This window comes from Pseudophryne corroboree, chromosome 2 (assembly GCF_028390025.1).
Source record: "Pseudophryne corroboree isolate aPseCor3 chromosome 2, aPseCor3.hap2, whole genome shotgun sequence".
NCBI lineage: Eukaryota > Metazoa > Chordata > Amphibia > Anura > Myobatrachidae > Pseudophryne > Pseudophryne corroboree.
This window is the reverse complement of record NC_086445.1, coordinates 67,815,160-67,840,436: the sequence shown is the minus strand read 5'-3', so window position 1 is coordinate 67,840,436 and position 25,277 is coordinate 67,815,160. Positions and strand designations below refer to the sequence as shown.

Genomic DNA, 25,277 nt, shown 5'->3' with positions numbered 1-25,277 from the left:
AATGCCAGCATGTGCTGAAACCAAAAAATCTACTTCTGGGTGCTGACCGGGGGGTAAATTTACTAAGATGGGAGTTCTATTTCAGATGGGATGTTGCCCATAGCAACCAATCAGATTCTACTTCTCATTTATCTAGCACCTTCTAGAAGATAATACCTGGAATCTGATTGGTTGCTATGGGCAACATCCCATCTGAAATAGAACTCCCATCTTAGTAAATTTACCCCCGGGTGTTTAGTGCACAAGAGCACAGATCGGGAATGATCCAAGATCTGTCTCCGGCAAGGCAGCAGTTTATAGTTTATACAGATGGAGCCTTGCTCATCTAGGCTTCTCTGCTGCACCTAGGTGCACCAAGGTTTATTAGCATAAGCCTTTCATCTATTGTTCTCAGCTGCAATACAATACAGAGAGAACAATACAGCAGGGGATTCAGTCATTACAGCAGGGGATTAAGTCCGACAGCCCTGGCTCACTTAATCCTATTAAAAGATTTGTGGTTCCGGTATGAATGGTCGACCATGTTATGGTCGACAGTCATTAGGTCGACCACTATTGGTCGACATGGACACATGGTCGACACATGAAAATGGTCGACGCATGAAAGGTCGACACATGAAAAGGTCGACATGAGTTTTTTTTAACTTTTTTTGGTGTCGTTTTTTGCGTAAAGTGACTGGGAACCCCAATTAGTGCACCGCTTCGCTCGCCATGCTTCGGGCATGGTGCCTTCGCTCCGCTACCGCTTCGCTCGGCACAGATTACCGTTCCAATCGTAGTCCACGTGGATCGTAAAGTATGGAAAAGTTCCCCAAAAGAAAAAAAAGTTAAAAAACGCATGTTGACCTTTTCATGTGTCGACCTTTCATGTGTCGACCATGTGTCCATGTCGACCATGTCAATGTCGACCAATAGTGGTCGACCTAATGACTGTCGACCATAACATGGTCGACCATGTGAACGGATACCAAGATTTGTATAGTGAAGCATTTTTGAGCTTGAAAAATTGCTCCGTATAGCAGCGCCTGTGGAGAACTTGGGGACTTTGGTCTTCAGCATTACTCTTTCTGACCGCAGTAGATATATACACTCCGCTTTTGCTGAATACAGTAATTTCCGCGTGGTTAAGGCTTCGAAGATAGAATACTGTAACAATTGCAGTTCTAGAGACTGCAGGGATAGGCAGATTATCATTAAACACTGGTGCTCTGCCATGTGACCCCTATTTATAATCCTTCTATGAACTAAATCCAGTGCAGAGTTACTACTGTATTAATAAATTGTGGCCTGTTGCTGGGACCCAAAAAGAGCCAATGCCCAGTTTAAAAGTATCACCTACAGATGGAGCCCTGCTCATCTATCCCTTTAATAGGATTAACTGAGCCAGTGCTGTCGGACTTAATCCCCTGCTGTATTGTTCTCTCTGTATTGTATTGCAGCTGAGAACAATAGATGAAAGGCTTATGCTAATAAACCTAGGTGCACCTAGGCGCAGCAGAGAAGGCTAGATGATCGAGGCTCCATCTGTATCTAGCAACTGGGACCCAAAAGATCTCCGAATTGGGGTCCCAAGGCCCAGGTTGTCAGGCAGATAAAAACACTGCACACCTCCCAACTGTCCAGATTTACGACAGGAAAGACCTGATTCTGGGGGAATGATGGGAGGTGTTACCCTGGTCGCAGTCGTGAGGAGCATGCCACAATGCAGGGTAGTTGCACAGGGTAACCGAGCGCTGCAGAAGCCCCATTGTGACACGACCAGGTAATCTTTCTGAAGTGCCCCAATTCCAAAAACCATAGGGTAGACAGGTACAGTAGTGTGCTTACCCGGTAAGTCATATGGTGTAAGATGGTAGTTGTGGTCTCACACTGCAGCTGAACAAAAATGTATCAGAGCACTAGGAACAATTTCCAAGGCACTGAGCGACCAATCATTCCTGAGTCATTGGTTCTTCTGCTGCATGTAGGCAGTATCGCCGGGTACACACTACAACGATATCAGCACTACAACGATATCAGCACTGGAATTACAAATCAGACTTATCGTGCAGTGCATTTGCTCGATTGTGCACTGCTGCAAGTTGCAAACAATATCATTACTTCTAATTGGCCTTGCTACACGGGCAGTCATAAAATATTGTGTGTGATGTGGTGCAGTGTAGTGAAGGACAGAACAAGGGGTATCACTCCATCGTGACAGAACGAGGTATCACTCCATCGTGACAGAACGAGATATCACTCCATCGTGACAGAACGAGATATCACTCCATCGTGACAGAACAAGGTATCTCTCCATCGTGACAGAACGAGGTATCTCTCCATCGTGACAGAACGAGGTATCTCTCCATCGTGACAGAACGAGGTATCACTCCATCGTGACAGAACGAGGTATCATTCCATCGTGACAGAACGAGGTATCATTCCATCGTTCATTACATTCACAGTGTGGTCCGGGACCAAGGGAATTAATCCCAACCAATGTTCTACTTAAAATCTTAGAAGAACCTGTGGTTGTAAAATATCTCCGTAAAGGCTGGCCTTGCACTGTCATTTTGATAAGAAAGTCATTAAGTACAGTTTTTTCAAGTTTTGCATCTCGGTCTGTCAGTGATTGACATGGTGAGGACGTGCATTTACTTCAGCCTGCCGGGTAACTTGTCTCTAAATCTCCTGTAAGGTCTCTGCTGCAGCCTGCACGGTGAAGGTGGCAATGGCAATTTGTCTTTTCACTTCATCCCAAGCCTTGCGCTGATCTGCTTTGTTTTCAATATCAAATAAAGCATCGTAAATCCCTGGAAAGGATTCTCCTGCATACTTATTGTGGCTGCTGGGAGCAAAGATGATGTGTCTGTGAAACAAAAGAATAGTCGTGAGTAGAGATATTTTATGGTTTTTGTTATCACAGAACTGTTATAAGAATATGCTAATCCCCTTCACAAAGCAATGATCCAGGATAGGATAGGAGCTTTGGAAATATTAGCTTCTTTAGTAATCCCCTTGGTCTGCAACATGCAGTATAGACTAATGCACTTATGGTAAATCATAATTACAATTCTGTCAGCATTTTCTCATACGTATACGAGGATGCTGGGGTCCACTTCAGTACCATGGGGTATAGACGGTTCCGCAGGAGCCATGGGCACTTTAAGACTTTTCAAGGGTGTGAACTGGCTCCTCCCTCTATGCCCCTCCTCCAGACCTCAGTTTAGAAAATGTGCCCAGGCAGACTGGTTGCACTCCAGGGGAGCTCTACCGAGTTTCTCTGAAAGACTTTATGTTAGGTTTTTTAGGCAACAGTCTCCCTGCTTCGTAGAACTTAGGGGGCAGAAGTAGGAACCAACTTCCTGAATAGTTTTATGGCTCTGCTTCTGGCTGACAGGACACCATTAGCTCCTGAAGGGAACTGAATGCTAGCTGCGGCTATGTGCTCACTCCCACAGCCCGTCGTCACCCCCCTTACAGAGCCAGAAGTCAGAAGACAGGTGAGTGTAAGAAGAAAAAAATCTTCAGAAATCGTGACGGCTAAAAAGGTACCGCGCAGCGGGCAGGAACGCTGCGCGCCATGCTACCCATCACACACAGGCACTGCAGGGCGCGGGCGCCCTGGGCAGCATGAAACCTAGTAAAACTGGCAAATAAAGGGGCATAAGATGCTGAGGCACAGTCCTACCCCCGCCAGTATAAAAAATTACCTCATGAATGCTGAGGAGAAACGCGCCATTACGGGGGCGGGGCTTCCTCCTCAGTCAGCCAGCACACCGCTCAGCGCCATTTTCTCTCCTTCCAGGCTGCAGAGAAGAACGCTGGTCCTCCTCCACTGCTGAACCAAGTATCAGGGTGCAAAACAGGGGGGGGCACAGTGAAATTTGGTGCTATATATTGTGTGATTACCATGATAAAAGCGCTGCATGTCAGTGGGCATTTTGTGTTTCGCTTTCGCAGACAATTTATTACTGGCGCTGGGTTGTGAACTGGCAAATCCTATCTGTGTCCTTCTGACAGATTTTAGTGTGGGTCTGTCCCCTATAAGTCCCGGAGTGTCTGTGGTGTGGTTGTGCACGTGTGTGACATGTCTGAGGCAGGGAGCACTTCCACTGAGGGAGCCATTTTAGGGACACAGAGTTGTAATGTGGTGGCGCTGCCGGCACACCACGAGCCTGAATAAGTGAAAGAATTACGTGATAGTGTGAATCATATCAGTAAGAGATTGGATAAGTCTGAGTCTCATGCAGAGAGCTGGAGAAAATCAGTGGAAAATCTGATTTTTCATAGTTCTGCCTTTTCATCCGCAGACCATTTGCACAAATAGTACATACTGATACCGACACGGACTCTGATTCCTGTGTCGACGATAGTGATTCCAGGGGGATAGATCCTAAATTGGCAAAAAGCATTCAATACATGATTGTTGCTATAAAGGAAGTTTTGGAAGTTATGGAAGCCCCTCCTGTACCTCAGGAGAAGGATTATTTTTATAAAGAAAGAAAAATTAATGTAACTTTCCCTCCTTCTCATGAGCTAAATACTCTATTTGAGGGAGTTTGGGTAAACCCTGAAAAGAAACTTCAGATTCCCAAAAGGATTCAGGTTGCTTATCCTTTCCCGGCAGAGGACATGAAAAGATGGGAGTCACCCCCCGTATTAGACAGTGCCCTGTCAAGGTTAACTAAAAAGGTGATTCTCCCTGCACCTGGGACGGCTTCACTGAAGGAGCCGGCAGACCGCAAGTGGGAGACCACGTTAAAATCTATGTGGCCAATGGTACGTTGCTCAGGCCCACCATTGTTGCGCGTGGGTGAGTAGGGCTATTGAAAAATGGTCAGATAACTTGTCATCGGAAATTGACACGATAGAGACGAGATACTCCTAACGTTAGGTCATATCAAAGACGCTGCTGCATACATGCTAGAAGCCATGAAAGATATTGGACTCTTGGGTTCAAAAGCCGCTACCATGGCAGTATCAGCTCGGAGGGCGTTGTGGATTCGCCAGTGGAATGCTGATGCAGAGTCCAAAAGAAATATGGAGGCTCTCCTGTATAAAGGTGAGGCCTTGTTTGGAGATGGGCTGGATGCGTTAGTGTCTGCGGCTACCGCAGGTAAGTCGACATTCTTGCCTTATGCTTCTGCACCGGCGAAAAAGACATCACTCTCACATGTAGTCCTTTCGGCCCAGCAAATACAAAAAGGCCAAAGGTTCCCCCTTCTTTGCAGGTAGAGGAAGGGGAAAGGGAAAAAAATCTGCAGCGTCTCCAGGATCGCAGGAGCAGAAATCAACCCCTGCTTCTGCCAAATCTGCAGCATGACGCTCGGGCTCCCTTGCGGGAGTCCGCTCGGGTGGGAGCACGTCTGATACGTTTTAGTCAGACCTGGCTTCAATCTGGCCTGGACCCATGGGTCTTACAAATAGTGCCCCATGGATACAAACTGGAGTTTCAAGACGTCCCCCCATGCCGATTTTTCAAATCGACCTTGCCAGATTCTCTTCCAGACAGAGAATTAGTAACAGCTGCAATTCAAAAATTATGTCAGGATCAAGTCATTGTCCTGGTACCCTTGTCACAGCAAGGAGAAGGTTTTTATTCAAGCCTTTTCGTAGTTCCGAAGCCGGACGGCTCGGTCAGACCAATTTTAAACCTGAAAAATCTGAATCTCTACCTGAAAAGGTTCAAGTTCAAGATGGAATCTCTGAGAGCAGTGATTTCCAGTCTGGAGGAAGGGGACTTCATGGTGTCAGTAGACATAAAAGATGCTTACTTACATGTTCCCATTTATCCTCCTCACCAAGCTTATCTGAGATTCGCAGTACAGGATTGCCATTACCAGTTCCATACATTGCCGTTCGGGCTCTCCACGGCACAGAGAGTATTTACCAAGGTGATGGCAGACATGATGGTCCTCCTTCAACAACAAGGAGTCAATATAATTCCTTACCTGGACGATCTCCTGATAAAAGCGAGATCCAGGGAACGGTTGGTGCAGAACATAGCACTCTCCCTGTCAGTACTCCAACAACACGGTTGGATCATGAATTTTCCAAAGTCACAACTGGAACCGATGACAAGATTGTCCTTTCTGGGGATGATACTGGACACAGAAGTACAGAGAGTATTTCTTCCAATAGAAAAGGCTCTGGAAATCCAGAGAATGGTGAAACAGATTTTGAAACCAACAAGAGTGTCAATACATCAATGCATTCGGTTGTTGGGGAAAATGGTGGCGGCCTACGATGCCATACAGTTTGGCCGATTCTATGCCAGAGTATTCCAGTGGGACCTGTTGGACAAGTGGTCCGGATCCCACTTACACATGCACCGGAAGATAATCCTGTCCTCCAAAGCCAGGATTTCGCTCCTGTGGTGGCTACACAGTTCTCACCTACTAGAGGGATGCAGGTTCGGGATTCAGGACTGGGTCCTAGTAACCACGGATGCAAGTCTCCGAGGCTGGGGAGCAGTTACACAGGGGGAAAGCTTCCAAGAAAAATGGTCAAGTCAGGAAACCTGCCTTCACATAAACGTTCTGGAATTAAAACGTTCTGGAATTGAGAGCCATTTACAATGGCCTTCTACAAGCGGTACATCTTCTTCAAGATCAACCCGTGCAGATCCAGTCGGACAATGTAACAGCAGTCGCGTACATAAACCGTCAGGGCGGAACGAAAAGCAGAGCGGCGATGGCAGAGGTGACAAAGATCCTCCTCTGGGCAGAAAGGCATGCAAGAGCTCTATCGGCAATTTTCATTTCAGGAGTGGACAACTGGGAAGCAGACTTCCTCAGCAGACACGATCTCCATCCAGGAGAATGGGGCCTCCACCAAGAAGTCTTCACAGAGGTGACAAGTCTTTGGGGAGTTCCTCAAGTAGACATGATGGCATCTCGTCTCAACAAGAAGCTTAAGAGATATTGTTCCAGGTCGAGAGACCCTCAAGCAATAGCAGTGGATGCACTGGTGACCCAGTGGGTGTTTCGGTCGGTATATGTGTTCCCTCCACTTCCACTGATACCAAAAGTTCTCAAAATCATAAGAACAAGGGTTCGAGCAATCCTCATTGCCCCAGAATGGCCAAGGAGGGCTTGGTGTCCAGATCTTCAGGAGTTGTTTATAGAAGATCCTCTGCCTCTTCCTCCTCGCGAGGACCTGCTGCAGCAGGGGCCGTGTGTGTATCAAGACTTACCGCGGCTACGTTTGACGGCATGGCTGTTGAGCGCCGGATCCTAGCCCGAAAGGGTATTCCCAAGGAAGTCATCCCGACTCTTATTCAGGCCAGGAAAGGAGTAACGTCTAAACATTACCACCGTATTTGGAGAAAATATGTGTCTTGGTGTGAATCCAAGTAGGCTCCTACGGAGGAGTTTGAGTTGGGACGTTTTCTCCATTTTCTGCAGGCTGGTGTGGAAGCGGGCCTAAGATTGGGTTCAATCAAGGTCGAGATTTCGGCCTTGTCAGTTTTCTTCAAAAACAATTTGCCTCCCTTCCAGAAGTTCAGACGTTCGTGAAAGGGGTGCTGCACATCCAGCCTCCATTTGTGCCTCCAGTGGCACCATGTGACCTTAATGTGGTGTTGCAGTTCCTTCAATCGGATTGGTTTGAACCTCTACAGGAGATAGAATTGAAGTTTCTCACTTGGAAAGTGGTGATGCTTTTGGCCTTGGCATCCGCAAGGCGGGTGTCTGAGTTGGGGGCCTTGTCTCACAAGAGCCCTTACCTGATCTTCCATGAAGATAGGGCAGAGTTGAGAACTCGCCAACATTTTCTTCCAAAGGTGGTTTCGTCTTTCCATATGAACCAACCTATTGTGCCAGTAGCTACTGACACTTTCACTGAGTCAAAGTCTCTTGATGTGGTTAGAGCTTTGAAAATTTATGTCGCAAGAACAGCTCGGATTGTCCTGTATGCTCCCAACAAGATTGGGTGTCCTGCTTCTAAGCAGACTATTGCGCGCTGGATCAGAGGGACGATTCAGCACGCTCATTCCACGGCAGGATTGCCGATACGGAAGTCGGTAAATGCCCATTCTACTAGAAAGGTGGGCTCATCCTGGACGGCTGCCCGGGGGGTCTTGGCTTTACAACTTTGCCGAGCAGCTACTTGGTCAGGATCAAACACGTTTGCTAAATTTTATAAGTTTGATACCTTGGCCGATGAGGACATCAAGTTTGGTCAATCGGTGCTGCAGGGTCATCTGCACTCTCCCGGCCGTACTGGAGCTTTGGTATAACCCCATGGTACTGAAGTGGACCCCAGCATCCTCTAGGACGTATGAAAAAATAGGATTTTAATACCTACCAGTAAATCCTTTTCTCCTAGTCCGTAGAGGATGCTGGGCACCCGACCCAGTACGTACTTTACCTGCAGTTGTTATTATGTAGTTCCACTAATGTTGTGTTACGATTATTTCAGCATGTTGCTGCAATGGTTCATGCCCGTTGGCGTGTGTTATGTTGAATGCCATGTTGTGCGGCATCGTTGATGTGTGAGCTGGTATGAATCTCACCGTTGAATTAAAAGTAAATCCATTCCTCGATATGTCCATCTCCCTGGGCACAGTTCCTATACTGAGGTCTGGAGGAGGGGCATAGAGGGAGGAACCAGTTGACACCCTTGAAAAGTCTTAAAGTGCCCATGGCTCCTGCGGAACCGTCTATACCCCATGGTACTGAAGTGGACCCCAGCATCCTCTACGGACTAGGAGAAAAGGATTTACTGGTAGGTATTAAAATCCTATTTTTGTTATATATTTAAACAAACCTGGGGGTTTTATTTGTAACTAAAATATTTCATTAAAAAGTGCAATATATTTGGTGATTACCCATTTTTTGGTGTGTTTTAAAAAAAACAAAAAACATTTTATTATAGCACCTCATAACAAAACATTGCACGGATAGACATATTGCAATGCAATACATGGATATTATAAACAGGACACTGCAAAAGCTGGATTATCATGTTGTATTGCATAATATAAGTGTTCAGCATTATGTTAATGATAAATGATCCCTGGCGCATTTTACCTTTTGTAGGAGCTGCAGCCCACCAAGTACTAATCCACCACCACCAGTAAGCCTATAGTGGTGGCAACGGCTACCTATTGGAAGTACTATCTGCCGATCACATGCTGGACTGTGGTTGGCAGATACGTCTTCCAATGGGAATCCTTTTCTTGCCAGCTCTTCAGCAGGCGCAGTCTCTTGGAGCCATGAGGAAGGGGGGTGCTGTTGTGCATGTGCAAATTCTCCCTGCCAGCCTTAATGTTCTTCTATGGGCTGCCCCAGCACTACCTGCAGTTTGTACGCATGCACAAGCCTGGGTTTTTGTGTTTCCTAGTTCCCCCTTCCTCACGGTGCGACAGGCGGCACAACGGCAGGTGCGGGCAGAGCAGAAGGAGCTGCCGGCAGCCCCCCTGAAGACTGCAGGTAGGAGCCGCCACTCTAAAAGATGATAGATAAAAGAAAGCCAAAGAAATAGGTATTATTTTTTATTTATATACTGTACACATTCATATTTGGGAGATTTATCAAATTTTCTTAAGAGGACAGGGGGATGTAGTCCTGTGATTGGCGGTCGGGATCCCGCCGGTCACTATACAGATGCCGGAATCCCGATCTCTGGCCAACCCGATAGTCGGCATGCAGACTAAGAGGGACTATTCCCACTTGTGGGTATCCACGACACCCATAGAGAGGGAATAGTACCTGTGGTGAGCATAGTGAGCCCGCGAGGGGCTTCCTTGCGTACCCCCAGGCAATCTGGCAACCAGGATCCTGGGGTTGGTATGGTGACCACTGGGATCCCAAATGCCATTCTCCTGATACCAACCCGCATTAGGTATATTATAGCTAGAAGGTGATGGGCAACACCTCAACATGTCCTCTGTGAAATCTCCCACTGCAGTGTTTCACCACCACCAGTAACTGCAGTGGTTCTGGAACCTGGGGGTTACTGCAGCCTGCTTATACAGTACTTGGACGTTTCCTTGGATCTGCTAGTGCACGGATACCCAAGCGATTAGCCGTGTTGATGAAAATTAATGTTGCTGTTCTCTTGTAATATACTGTAAAAGTGCATCTCTTTTCTGGTGAGTGGGTGGGATGGAGATGTCTGGTGAGAGTGAGCCGCCAGGTCCCGTGCAACTCTGCTATCATCAGGCATCTTTTTTTTGTTGAAAATTCATCTTGGACGCAATGCAATGTGACTAGGATGCACGTGGAGACTGCTGATTAATGTGATATTGAATATCTGTGTGTGACTGAGTCTGTATACGGAGCAGAACAGAACTTGCATTGGGGGAAAAACTGCAGCTGCTACATTGTAGCACTTAGTGTACAGATTCAGAGACTCCGCTGCACACAGATATACAAGTGTCATATATCCTAGCCGATTGCTTTTGACTAAAGGCCCATACACACTGGGCGATTTTGAGCTCAAAGTAGCTCACTGTTGGCGTTTTGAGCTCAAACTCGGCCAGTGTGTATGGCCTGGTGATGAGAGGTGAGCGCTGATGCGCACTCCTGCATCACCACTAGCCGCCGCCGCTTGTCGGGCTGTTTGAACAGCCGAGTGAAGCACTTTCCACAGTCCCCCCCCCCCCCCGTGAACATCGCTGGGCACAGGGAAAATAGCTCAGTGTGTGCGCACTGACCTATTTTCCTGCCAGTGATGTCCACGATCATCGCTGTGCGTACACGCTGGGCAAATACGCCCAGTGTGTATGCACTTTAAGAAGCATTTTCATGGGGAAAAAAAGATGCCCAACGTTAGTAGAGTCTAACGCGAGATGGCGTGCCAAGAGGGGCTTTTTGGCACAACTGCAGCAAAGATGTACGAGGCCATATCTATATTAGATAAACCTATTCTCACAGTAATCTGCACACTTGTTAAATTGTTACAGATTTATGTACTTTCGGGCTCATTTTGGCCCTTTGTTACTACACATAAATACCACCTAAAATGTTCTATTCATACTTAGCTATACTAACTGAGGTGCCACTTCTACTAATACTTATGGGTCTATTTACTAAGTCTTGGACGGAGAAAAAGTGGATTGTGATAAAATACCAGCCAATCAGCTCCTAACTGCCATGTCTTTTGTAATTGCTATGAAGCCACAACAGCTGCCATAATCCAGGTACATACGCTTCAGTTGTCTGCAGGAGTAAAAAAAGACACATATGTCGGCTTTGCCTAGTTGTGCAAATCGCACATTTACAGCCAGCTCAGTAAGCCTACTGTACTAATTTTCCAGGATGCATGTGCCCATGTGATCTAGACACAAATTCCATCCAGCTCTTCATGATCCCCTTTGTCTGAATATGGACAGTGTAATGGTTAACATTATGGCCTCACAGCACCGAGGCCCTGGGTTCAAGTCCCACTACGGCCCTAACTGTGTGGAGTTTGTATATTCTCACCGGGCTTGCGTGGGTTTCCTCACACAATCCAAACATATACTGGTACGTTCATTGGCTCCCAGCAAAAATTAACCCATGTGTAAGTGTGTGCATGTACATAAGCAGACTAGATGGGCCAAGTGGTTCTTATCTGCCATCCCATTCTACATAGGCATCCAGAGTTTACATTAGTAACTTTACGTAGAAATGTAGAAACCACAACATCAATTTTTTTCAATGCACCCATCTCTTAATATTATTAACATTGAGCATGTAAAACTGACTGGGCTACGGTCTTTTTAATATACCATCAATGCTGACATTTTTGTGGCCTGTACCTGTAAAATGGCCTTCCTGGCAGCCCCAAGGGATCAGTTAGCGCTCTTTCTGCAAACATCAGCTGGTCATTTAGGATGCGAACAGCGAGCGGACTGGGAAAAAAGACCCATCATTAGCAGCATATAATATACATTAACCTACTAGGAGTGTATAATACACACACACACACACACACACACACACACACATATATATATATATATATATATATATATACACACACGCATACATACATACATACATACATACACATACATGCACATACATACATACATACATACATACACTAGGGTGGTTCAAAATGTAAGGTAACAAGACCTCTCATATGTGTAATGTTCTCTACTTCACTCTAATTTCAGACCAGACCAGGTGGACCACTGCTTCCCCTCACGTCTATAAAACTGCGCCTCATATCAGTCATACTGTCCCAACATCAAGTGTAAGATGGTGGGGCTGGCGGAAACATGGTCGCACATTGAGGTGGGTAGCGTGATCAGATTTCTGCATGTAAATGGCACTTAAGAAAGATTATAGGGACTTAGGCCAGAAACTGAAGGCAAGGACATCTAAGGTAATATTCTCCGACATCTTACCCGTGCCACGCACTAGCCCAGGGAGGCAGAGGGAGATCAGGTAGGTAAATGTGTGGCTTAGAGACTGGTGTAGGAAAGAAGCGTTTGTGTTCCTGAAACACTGGGCGGACTTCTCAGTCAGGCGCTATCTTTTTTGTTGCGGTGGATTGCACCTGAATGAGGAGGGGGCAGCAGTGCTAGGGGGAAGGATGGTTAGAAGGTTGGTGAAGTTATTAAACTATGTGCCAGGGGGAGGGTTTAGCTAGAAACTACGGGTCATACAGTGAGAATTATGAGGATGGAGGTAGTGAACGAAATGGGGATGGAGAAGGGGGAGGGAAAGAGCAGCCAGCAAGAGTACTACCAAAGGTATTGCCAAAACACTAACAACGATTATTGGTCATCATTACTGCATATAGAAAATGATGTTCCAAGCACAAGGGGAAATACTTATCTTAATTGTGTGTACGTAAACGCTAGAAGCTTACAGGTAAAAAGGCGGAACTAGAAGTCAGGCAAACATTATGATATCATAGGCATTACTCAAACTTGGTGGGACGAATCTCATGATTGGACAGTCAATCTAGAGGGTTATACACTGTTCAGGAGATACAGATTAAATAAACCAGGTGGAGGGGTATGTCTTTACGTAGAGCTGTTTTTAAAACCGGATATACGGGAAGATATTCACGAGGGGACTGTAAATACTGTTGAGATGTTATGGGTAGAAATTGCAGGCGGGGGAAAGGGAACAAAAAAGATAGTATTGGGGCTATGCTACAAGCCACCTGGTAATAATGTGTCGGATGATGAAATGTTACGGAAGCAAATTGAAAAAGCAGCAGGAGTAGGAGACGTAATAGCGATGGGAGATTTTAACTATCCGGTGATAATTGGACCAACGATTCATGTGATATTGCTAAGAGTAATATGTTTTTAAACACACTAAATGATAACTACTTACAGATGGAGCCATGCTCATCTGAGGCGGCTCCATCGCAAATGAGCACTCATGCCGGGAGTGCACAGAGACGCTCCCATTCAAGGCATCTCTGTCCGGGCGTGCTGACGGAGACGCTGTCCATTCAAGTGAATGGTGCGTGCGTAGGCCGACTGGGACGCTCTAGGCGATAGGCGCACCCGGGCGGTTGCGCCTAGTCACAGATGGAGCAACAACTAGCGTGGCTCCATCTGTACTTCAACTAATCGAGGAACCAGCTAGGTACAATGCAGTCTTAGACCTATTATTAACTAACAATGGGTAATGGATATCAAATATTACAGTAGGGGAGCCCATGGGAAACAGCGACCACAGTATGGTCACATTCAATATCGGTTTTCATAAGCAGTCCTATATTGGCTCAATTGGGCTCTAAACTTTAGCAAAGCCAACTTTGACAAGATGAGGGAAGCTTTAAGGGACATTGAATGGGAAATTTTGTTTCAAGGACAAATACTACGGAGAAATGGGAGGTATTAAAATCACTGCTCATTAATAATACTCGCAAATTTATTCCCATGGGCAGCAAAGGACTAAAAATTCCAAACCAATGTGGCAAAACAAAAAGATTAAGGAATTAATGGGCAAAAACAGGCGAGCATTCAAAAAATACAAAATCAGACGGGAATGCGGAGTCATTCCAGCACTATAAGGATTGTAACAATATATGCAAAAAATAAATAAGAGCGGCTAAAGTAGAAACTGAAACGCTAGTAGGAAAGGAAAGCAAATCAAATCCCAATTATTATTTTTTTATATTTCAACAGCAAATGATTAAAGAAGGAGAGTATAGGCCCTTTAAAGGACAAGCTGGGAGTTTTAATCAAAAACGATAATGACATAGCGGATATATTAAATTAGTTTTTCTCATCGGTATTTACAAAAGATGACCAGATACAGGGATTATCACACAATCTCAACAAAGATAATGTCCCTCTGCTAAGTGCTTACTTAAGTGAGGAGGTAGTCTGTGAGCGATAAAAAAAAAATTAAGATTAATAAGTCACCAGGTCCCAATGGAATTCACCCAAGGGTTCTCATGGAGCTTCACTCTGAACTAGCAAGACTACTATTTTTGATCTTCAATTACTCACTTACATCAGACATGGTTCCCAAAGACTGGAATATAGCGAAAGTAATGCCGATATTCAAAAAGGGAAGTAAAGCTGAACCGGGTAATTATAGACCAGTTAGTCTTACATCTATAGTGGGGAAAGTACTGGAAGGTATTCTAAGGGATAGTATACAGAAGTTCCCTGAAGCCAATAAGGTTATTAATAGGAACCAACATGGCTTTGTGACAGTTAGATCATGTCAAACAAACTTACTAGGCTCTTTTATGAAACAGTGCGAACCTTGATCAGGGTAACGTGGTGTGTGTAATCTTTTTAGACTTTGCTAAAGCTTTCGACACAGTATCGCACATGAGACTTATCAATAAGTTACAATAGCTAGGGCTAGGGAGCACAATATGCACTTGGGTCAGAAATTGGTTAGATAACAGGGAGCAGTGTGTCATGGTAAATGGAAATTTTTCAAATTGGACTGAAGTGTGCCACAAGGGTTCTGTACTTGGACCACTATTGTTCAACATTTTTATTAACGATCTAGCCGTAGATCTAGAGAGCATGGTGTAAATTTTTGTAGACGATTATGTAAATTGTGTAAGGTTATAAATACGGAGGGGGATGCTGAGTCGCTTCAGAACGACTTAATTAAACTGGAAGCATAGGCAGTAAAATGGAGAATGAGCTTCAATACAGACAAGTGTAAGGTAATGCACTTTGGTAGCAGGAACAAAAATAACACCTACATACTAAATGGGGTAAAATTAGGGGATTCTGTACTGGGAAAAAAAACCTTAGGTGTTCACATAGATAGCTAGCTAAGCAGCAGTACCCAAAGTAGAATTGCAACAAAGAAGGCTAACAAGGTATTAGCATGTATAAAGCGGGGAATTGATGCAAGGGATGAGAGTGTTTTGCTCCCATTATATAAATCCCTAGTGAGGCCACATCTTGAATACTGTGCACAATTTTGGGCACCATACTACAAAAAGGATATCCTGGAGCTAGAAAAGGATCAGAGGCGGGAGACCAAACTAATTAAGGGGATGGAGATGCTGGAATACGAGGAAAGGCTTGCAAGGTCAGGTATGTTTACACTGGAAAAGAGGGGACATGATCAACATTTCCAAATATATAAGGGGACAATACATAGAGCTCGCAGGGATCTATTTTTGGTAAGGTGCAACACAGAGGACACGTGGACACCCGCTTAGGTTAGAGAGGAGATTCCGCACACAGAGACGAAAAGATATTTTCACAGTAAGGACAATATGTATTTGGAATTCCCTTAGATTTGTAATGGCGGACTCGGTCAACACTTTTAAGAATGGACTAGATAAATTCCTAATGGATAAGGATATACAGGGTTATGGTGCGTAGTCTGGCACTATAGTTATATAAAAAAAGGAATAAACACAACGGCCGACATTAGCAACAGACAAAAGTAGTCCTAAAAATAATACAGCGAAGGAGACCACAAATAGGTTGAACTCGATGGACAATTGTCTTTTTTCAAACCCAGCTAGTTGGACTCTCCTGTAGTCGGCTCACAACCAAGATGCACACTGGGTGCTGGAAGAGAAATCGCTGAGAACTACATTACCCAGTGTGAAGCGCGGTATCATGCTTTTCGGGCCGCCAGTAGCATGCTCTACTCACCTGCACCACTGAAACCGGGCACTACCCGGACACATTCAGAAATATTGGGGTAACCATATGTATGGTATACCACCTGTATGGCTTTGCATCGTAAGCCTATTTACCACACATTGCAACAGTTACAGAGGTAGCCACATTCATCGTTGCCGCAATGCGCATGTACATGCTTCGTGGCAGCGACTACACGCGTTTTGAGTGCAAATAGTCACACCCGCGACACGCGTTTGAGTGCAAATAGTCACACCCGCGGTCACACAACGTATTTCCTATGGATCGTGGGTGCATATGTGCATTCCGCGGCTACATCTCTACTTTTATGTTAGCAACACCACAGGATTAACAGAAAGATAAACTGTAAATATCTACACTAAACTACTACAGTCACGGACAAATGTATTCTACAAGCTTAAACTAACAAACCGCTACATACACATCTAAAAACGGAAGAACAAACGTCACACATAGGGGGAGTTCAAATGTTTGAAAAGTCGGTTAAGTGTCTGTTTTTTCCTGTCTATTAGATAGGGAAAAAATTACACCCAACTGACTTTTCAAACATTTGAATCTCCCCCAAATGAGTCTTATTGGAAAAAGAGATCTAGATAAATAAAAATATTTTTATTCTATTATTAAACGTACTTCTTTTTATCAACATATTTAACGCGTTCTTGTAGTCCAGCTGCAGCTTTTGCAAAATTCTCAATGGCAGAAAATAAAGATTCTACAAAATAAAAATAAAATATATTAGGAAATAACAAACAATTAAAACACCAACATATGAAAAACACACTAAAAATAATAAGATTTTACTTACCGATAAATCTATTTCTCGTAGTCCGTAGTGGATGCTGGGACTCCGTCAGGACCATGGGGATTAGCGGCTCCGCAGGAGACAGGGCACAAAAATAAAAGCTTTAGGACTAGGTGGTGTGAACTGGCTCCTCCCCCTATGACCCTCCTCCAAGCCTCAGTTAGGATACTGTGCCCGGACGAGCGTACACAATAAGGAAGGATTTTGAATCCCGGGTAAGACTCATACCAGCCACACCAATCACACCGTACAACCTGTGATCTGAACCCAGTTAACAGTATGACAAACGTAGGAGCCTCTGAACAGACGGCTCACAACAATAACAACCCGATTTTTTTTGTAACAATAACTATGTACAAGTATTGCAGACAATCCACACTTAGGATGGGCGCCCAGCATCCACTACGGACTACGAGAAATAGATTTATCAGTAAGTAAAATCTTATTTTCTCTGACGTCCTAGTGGATGCTGGGACTCCGTCAGGACCATGGGGATTATACCAAAGCTCCCAAACGGGCGGGAGAGTGCGGATGACTCTGCAGCACCGAATGAGAGAACTCCAGGTCCTCTTTAGCCAGGGTATCAAATTTGTAGAATTTTACAAACGTATTCTCCCCCGACCACGTAGCTGCTCGGCAGAGTTGTAATGCCGAGACCCCTCGGGCAGCCGCCCAAGATGAGCCCACCTTCCTTGTGGAATGGGCCTTGATAGATTTAGGCTGTGGCAGGCCTGCCACAGAATGTGCAAGTTGAATTGTGCTACAAATCCAACGAGCAATCGTCTGCTTAGAAGCAGGAGCACCCAGCTTGTTGGGTGCATACAGTATAAACAGCGAGTCAGATTTTCTGACTCCAGCCGTCCTTGAAATATATATTTTCAATGCCCTGACAACGTCCAGCAACTTGGAATCCTCCAAATCGCTAGTAGCCGCAGGCACCACAATAGGCTGGTTCAGGTGAAACGCTGAAACCACCTTAGGCAGAAACTGAGGACGCGTCCGCAGTTCTGCCCTGTCCGAATGGAAAATCAGATATGGGCTTTTATACGATAAAGCCGCCAATTCTGACACTCTCCTGGCTGAAGCCAGGGCCAGTAGCATGGTTACTTTCCATGTAAGATATTTCAAATCCACCGATTTGAGTGGCTCAAACCAATGGGATTTGAGAAAATCCAAAACTACATTAAGATCCCACGGAGCCACTGGGGGCACAACCGGGGGCTGTATATGTAGTACTCCTTTTACAAAAGTCTGGACTTCAGGAACTGAAGCCAATTCTTTCTGGAAGAAAATCGACAGGGCCGAAATTTGAACCTTAATGGACCCTAATTTGAGGCCCATAGACAATCCTGTTTGCAGGAAATGTAGGAATCGACCCAGTTGAAATTCCTCCGTCGGGGCCTTCCTGGCCTCACACCACGCAACATATTTTCTCCAAATGCGGTGATAATGTTGTGCAGTCACCTCCTTCCTGGCTTTTACCAGGGTAGGGATGACCTCTTCCGGAATGCCTTTTTCCCTTAGAATTCGGCGTTCAACCGCCATGCCGTCAAACGCAGCCGCGGTAAGTCTTGGAATAGACACGGTCCCTGCTGAAGCAGGTCCCGTCTTAGAGGTAGAGGCCACGGATCTTCCGTGAGCATCTCCTGAAGTTCCGGGTACCAAGTTCTTCTTGGCCAATCCGGAGCCACGAGTATCGTTCTTACTCCCCTTTGCCGTATAATTCTCAGTACTTTTGGTATGAGAGGCAGAGGAGGAAACACATACACTGACTGGAACACCCACGGTGTTACCAGAGCGTCCACAGCTATTGCCTGAGGGTCTCTTGACCTGGCGCAATACCTGTCCAGTTTTTTGTTGAGGCGGGACGCCATCATATCCACCTTTGGTTTTTCCCAACGGTTCACAATCATGTGGAAGACTTCTGGATGAAGTCCCCACTCTCCCGGGTGTAGATCGTGTCTGCTGAGGAAGTCCGCTTCCCAGTTGTCCACTCCCGGAATGAACACTGCTGACAGTGCTATCACATGATTCTCCGCCCAGCGAAGAATCCTTGCAGCTTCTGCCATTGCCCTCCTGCTTCTTGTGCCGCCCTGTCTGTTTACGTGGGCGACTGCCGTGATGTTGTCCGACTGGATCAACACCGGCTGACCCTGAAGCAGGGGTTTTGCCAGGCTTAGAGCATTGTAAATCGCTCTTAGCTCCAGTATATTTATGTGAAGAGACATCTCCAGGCTTGACCACACTCCCTGGAAGTTTCTTCCCTGTGTGACCGCTCCCCAGCCTCTCAGACTGGCATCCGTGGTCACCAGGACCCAGTCCTGTATGCCGAATCTGCGGCCCTCTAACAGATGAGCACTCTGCAACCACCACAGAAGAGACACCCTTGTCCATGGAGACAAAGTTATCCGCTGATGCATCTGCAGATGCGATCCGGACCATTTGTCCAGCAGATCCCACTGAAAAGTTCGTGCGTGGAATCTGCCGAATGGAATCGCTTCGTAAGAAGCCACCATTTTTCCCAGGACTCTTGTGCATTGATGCACAGACACTTTTCCTGGTTTTAGGAGGTTCCTGACAAGTTCGGATAACTCCCTGGCTTTCTCCTCCGGAAGAAACACCTTTTTCTGAACCGTGTCCAGAATCATTCCCAGGAACAGCAGACGTGTCGTCGGGGTCAATTGAGATTTTGGAAAATTCAGAATCCACCCGTGCTGTTGCAGCACTACATGGGTTAGTGCTACTACGTCCTCCAGCTGTTCTCTGGACCTTGCCCTTATCAGGAGATCGTCCAAGTAAGGGATAATTAATACGCCTTTTCTTCGCAGAAGAAACATCATTTCGGCCATTACCTTGGTAAAGACCCGAGGTGCCGTGGACAATCCAAACGGCAGCGTCTGAAACTGATAATGACAGTTTTGCACCACGAACCTGGGGTACCCTTGATGTGAAGGGCAAATTGGGACATGCAGGTAAGCATCCTTGATGTCCAGGGACACCATAAAGTCCCCTTCTTCCAGATTCGCTATCACTGCTCTGAGTGACTCCATCTTGAACTTGAATTTTTGTATGTACAGGTTCAAAGATTTCAGATTTAGAATAGGTCTTACCGAGCCGTCCGGCTTCGGTACCACAAATAGTGTGGAATAATACCCCTTTCCCTGTTGTAGGAGGGGTACCTTGACTATCACCTGCTGAGAATACAGCTTGTGAATGGCTTCCAATACCGTCGCCCTGTCTGAGGGAGACGTTGGCAGAGCAGACTTTAGGAACCGGCGAGGGGGAGACTTCTCGAATTCCAACCTGTAACCCTGAGATACTACCTGCAGGATCCAGGGGTCCACCTGTGAGTGAGCCCACTGTGCGCTGAAATTCTTGAGTCGACCCCCCACCGCCCCTGAGTCCGCTTGTAAAGCCCCAACGTCATGCTGAGGGCTTTGCAGAAGCCGGGGAGGGCTTCTGCTCCTGGGAGGGAGCTGCTTGGTGCACTCTCTTACCCTTTCCTTTGCCTCGGGGCAGATATGACTGTCCTTTTGCCCGCTTGTTCTTATAGGAACGAAAGGACTGCGGCTGAAAAGACGGTGTCTTTTTCTGTTGGGAGGGGACCTGAGGTAAAAAGGTGGATTTCCCGGCTGTTGCCGTGGCCACCAAATCCGATAGACCGACCCCAAATAATTCCTCCCCTTTATACGGCAATACTTCCATATGCCGTTTGGAATCCGCATCACCTGACCACTGTCGCGTCCATAAACTTCTTCTGGCAGATATGGACATCGCACTTACTCTCGATGCCAGAGTGCAAATATCCCTCTGAGCATCTCGCATATAAACAAAAGCATCCTTTAATTGCTCTATAGTCAATAAAATACTGTCCCTATCCAGGGTATCAATATTTTCAGTCAGGGAATCCGACCAAACCACCCCAGCACTGCACATCCATGCTGAGGCGATGGCTGGTCGCAGTATAACACCAGTATGAGTGTATATACTTTTCAGGGTAGTTTCCAGCCTCCTATCAGCTGGATCCTTGAGGGCGGCCGTTTCAGGAGACGGTAACGCCACTTGTTTTGATAAGCGTGTGAGTGCCTTATCCACCCTAGGGGGTGTTTCCCAGCGCGCCCTAACCTTTGGCGGGAAAGGATATAATGCCAATAACTTCTTTGAAATTAGCAGTTTTCTATCGGGGTTAACCCACGCTTCATCACACACTTCATTCAATTCCTCTGATTCAGGAAAAACTACAGGTAGTTTTTTCAGACCCCACATAATACCCCTTTTTGTGGTACTTGCAGTATCAGAGATATGCAAAGCCTCCTTCATTGCCGTGATCATATAACGTGTGGCCCTACTGGAAAATACGTTTGTTTCTTCACCGTCGACACTAGATTCGGTGTCTGGGTCTGTGTCGACCGACTGAGGTAAAGGGCGTTTTACAGCCCCTGACGGTGTCTGAGACGCCTGGACAGGTACTAACTGGTTTGCCGGCCGTCTCATGTCGTCAACTGATTTTTGTAACGTGCTGACATTATCACGTAATTCCATAAACAAAGCCATCCATTCCGGTGTCGACTCCCTAGGGGGTGACATCACCATTACCGGCAATTGCTCCGCCTCCACACCAACATCGTCCTCATACATGTCGACACACACGTACCGACACACAGCAGACACACAGGGAATGCTCTTATCGAAGACAGGACCCCACTAGCCCTTTGGGGAGACAGAGGGAGAGTTTGCCAGCACACACCCAAGCGCTATAAATATATAGGAACAACCCTACAGAAGTGTTGTTTCCTTTATAGCAGCTTAATATATCAATATCGCCAAAAAAGTGCCCCCCCTCTCTGTTTTTTTACCCTGTTTCTGTAGTGCAGTGCAGGGGAGAGTCCTGGGAGCCTTCCTCGCAGCGGAGCTGTGCAGGAAAATGGCGCTGTGTGCTGAGGAGATAGGCCCCGCCCCCTATTTCGGCGGGCTCTTCTCCCGGTGTTTGTGAGACCTGGCAGGGGTTAAATACATCCATATAGCCCCAGGGGCTATATGTGATGTATTTTTAGCCAGAACAAGGTATTATTATTGCTGCCCAGGGCGCCCCCCCCCAGCGCCCTGCACCCTCAGTGACCGCTGGTGTGAAGTGTGCTGACAACAATGGCGCACAGCTGCAGTGCTGTGCGCTACCTCATGAAGACTGAAAAGTCTTCTGCCGCCGGTTTCTGGACCTCTTCACTTTTCGGCATCTGCAAGGGGGTCGGCGGCGCGGCTCCGGGACCGGACTCCATGGCTGGGCCTGTGTTCGATCCCTCTGGAGCTAATGGTGTCCAGTAGCCTAAGAAGCCAATCCATCCTGCACGCAGGTGAGTTCACTTCTTCTCCCCTAAGTCCCTCGTTGCAGTGAGCCTGTTGCCAGCAGGACTCACTGAAAATAAAAAACCTAATAACTTTTTCTAAGCAGCTCTTTAGGAGAGCCACCTAGATTGCACCCTGCTCGGACGGGCACAAAAACCTAACTGAGGCTTGGAGGAGGGTCATAGGGGGAGGAGCCAGTGCACACCACCTAGTCCTAAAGCTTTTATTTTTGTGCCCTGTCTCCTGCGGAGCCGCTAATCCCCATGGTCCTGACGGAGTCCCAGCATCCACTAGGACGTCAGAGAAAACGTATTAAGTGATGATTTCGATTACTAACTTTTATTACCCAGTACAATAAAGTAAATGCAGCTTGAAATATAGAATGCGGTGTTGATACACATAGGTGCTATGACCACTATATAAACCTTTTGTGTCTGTATATAATGAAAGCTTGCTACTGGGATCCAGGGCTGCCAAGATAAGAGGAGGGTACTGAAGGGGGAATGGGGGCGGGCATAGGCACTGTCACGCCCCTTGTCTTGTCTATTCCTATGTTGCATACTGCCAGGATGTTGCATGGTCATGGCATTGTGGGAGAGGAGGGGGTGCACTCCTGTGCCCTTACAGAGGCCCAGGCAATTTTAAACCCCACAGGGTCTCTGCTAGTATCAATAACCCCCTATTTTTAGAGGTTCCAAAGCTGTGGCAAATTCAAAATGAAGTGAATGTCAACATGTACTTGATCTTGCTATCAAAAAGGTATAAATGGCTGATGTAGGATAGGAAACTAAATGAAACATCTTGTGTTGGGGAGTAACTAAAAATCGGGGGGGGGGGGGGGGGGACGTAACAAAATCTTGAAGGGTCCCTAAGATTGTTATAGTCGGGACACCTGCCCTCACTTGCTCGTTGGCTCCACATTGGCCTCCATACCTCCTCAGAGAGGAATGTTACATGACAATTTATGTTCCAATGCACTCTCGCTCCCCGCATTCTGGGGCTTCTAGGGCCTTGTGGTGATGGAGCGGAGGTTGTGGTGATGGAGCTGTGGTTTACAGTGCATAAACACCACTTTCCATAGATTACCCCATTCCTATTATAATACTTTTACATACAGATGTGTCCTGATATATCGTTGCTGCGTACCGCATAGCGGGCGCCATGCAACTCGCGCCAGCTCCTTGCGCTATAACTTCTGTTATAAGTTGCGTTGTAAATGTGACGTCATGTTATAATTGTAACATGCATTCTACTTTCTGTGAACCAGATGTCGCTTTTCCTAAACTCTACAGCGAATGCCTCAAATAGCCAACGGACCCTTCGTAGCGCCACCTGCTGATTGGCTGACGGGTTCGAATTCTAGCGGGACCAGAATTATTTTTTTTGTGGATTTATTTATATATATATTTTTTGAATGAAATAAAGTTATTTGGTCTGTTTATTCTTTCCTGCTGAGCTGATTGTAACAAAGCACTAACCCCAACCACGGTGCACCCATTCACTATCAATATTGTCGTTACATTGGGGAAAATATCTTTTATTGGTAAAGCATAAACAGCATGTACATTTCGGACATCATTTCCAGTTCATTTGCTTCAAATGGCCCTAAATATGTAATGCACAATGCCACTGGATCTTTATGTCATTAATGTGACATCTTGGAAGGCTCCATTATGGTTTGTACACAGACACCGGACAAAATACGTGCTTAACATGGAGCATTCGCCACCTAGCGGTGAAACTGTGTATTACATGGCGTGGGACACAACGCGCGCCATAACGTTATTACAACTCACGATTCAGGACCCTAAATAGCGCGCTATGAGCAACGGTGTATGAGGATACATCTGTATACACAGATGCAGTCTCATACTATTGAGACTACACCCCCACTGGTGTTTCAGTCTAGGGCAGTGGTTCCAAAGCTTTCTTGAATCACAGGGCCCTAGAGTATCAGCATTTTTTTTTAATGTCACCTCTAGGATAAAAAAAGTTTTTTTATTGATAAATTTGGAAAATAATATTAACGTAAACTGTGCCTACCTGTCACCCTTCGGGTCAGTTATCTGGTCGTGTACAGGTGTCCTTCTGATTGTCCACATGTTTTATGATTGGCAGCAACTCGCACTGGTTTTACCTATCACTTTGACCATAAATAATTTTATTTGGTCCTGGACTACTGACCCGATGCACCCCTGCAAGAGCCTAAGCACACAGTTTGGGAACCACTTGTCTGGGGATAGCACTTAAATTATGTTGTGGTCACAATCTAGGGCAGCGTATGCCATACTGATATGTATTTAAAAAAAGTTGCACCTACATTACGGTCAGCACTCACCAAAAGACACACCATACGTCTCCATTTTATCCTGGTGTCGACTTGCCAAACTGGAAATAGAATTCGCGTAGTTCTTAAGCTCCTCTCCATAATCTTGCACATTAAATGGTATCATAGTGGAGTCCGCAAGCTCATACACCAGGCTCCCCCTCAGCTGAGCCACAGCAAGCTGCTTCTTGAAGGACGGGTCATAGAATTGCTCCACCAGCTCAAACGTGTCATATACTGTGTGGTAAACCGGATAATTGCTGTACTTATCAGTTTTCTGAAATAGGAAATGGAATATTGTGTAATCAGTGTTCGGTACAGCCGCAAAATGTTTGGATGTAAGCATTCTGTTTCATATAGAGGACCTCCCATTACCCCCAGTCAGTGGGTGGCACACCACCTGACACCCAACACCACTCCAACACTGAGGGCACATGATTGCTCTTCAGTGATTAGCAAATGGGCATTTGCTACATGTGACAAGTTATTAGTGTTAAACATTTAAACCTTGTCAGGAAAGGCAGCAATTAGTGTCAAGGAAAAAGGTTTTGTTATACTAGGCAGAGATCAAGTGGTCCCTTCACAGACCGGGTCTTCCAGACTTTAGAAACATATGATCCATGATGTAGACCAGGAGTAGGTGTCCTGTGGCACTCCAGCTGCCGTGGAGCTACACCAGCCAGCATACCCGCCACAGTTGTAGCATACCATAACTGCAACACAATAACGGCATGCAGGGATGTGTATTTCCATAACATCTGGGAGTTGTC

General features: G+C 46.0%; 1 protein-coding gene across 3 annotated transcripts in view; it reads right to left on the bottom strand.

Annotated features, from left to right (window-relative positions):
• Window positions 1-205: 205 nt before the first annotated feature.
• The window catches only part of LOC134999112 (N-acetylated-alpha-linked acidic dipeptidase 2-like), a 197,427-nt gene continuing 172,355 nt past the window's right edge, over window positions 206-25,277 (bottom strand). For all 3 annotated transcript variants that reach the window (XM_063951405.1, XM_063951406.1, XM_063951407.1), the window contains 4 exons: window positions 24,520-24,784; window positions 16,667-16,748; window positions 11,729-11,821; window positions 206-2,848 (listed from right to left, as the gene is read on the bottom strand). In XM_063951405.1, coding sequence (XP_063807475.1) covers window positions 2,662-2,848; window positions 11,729-11,821; window positions 16,667-16,748; window positions 24,520-24,784 — 627 coding nt within the window. In that variant the 3' untranslated portion in view covers window positions 206-2,661. The remainder of the gene's footprint in view (window positions 2,849-11,728; window positions 11,822-16,666; window positions 16,749-24,519; window positions 24,785-25,277) is intronic.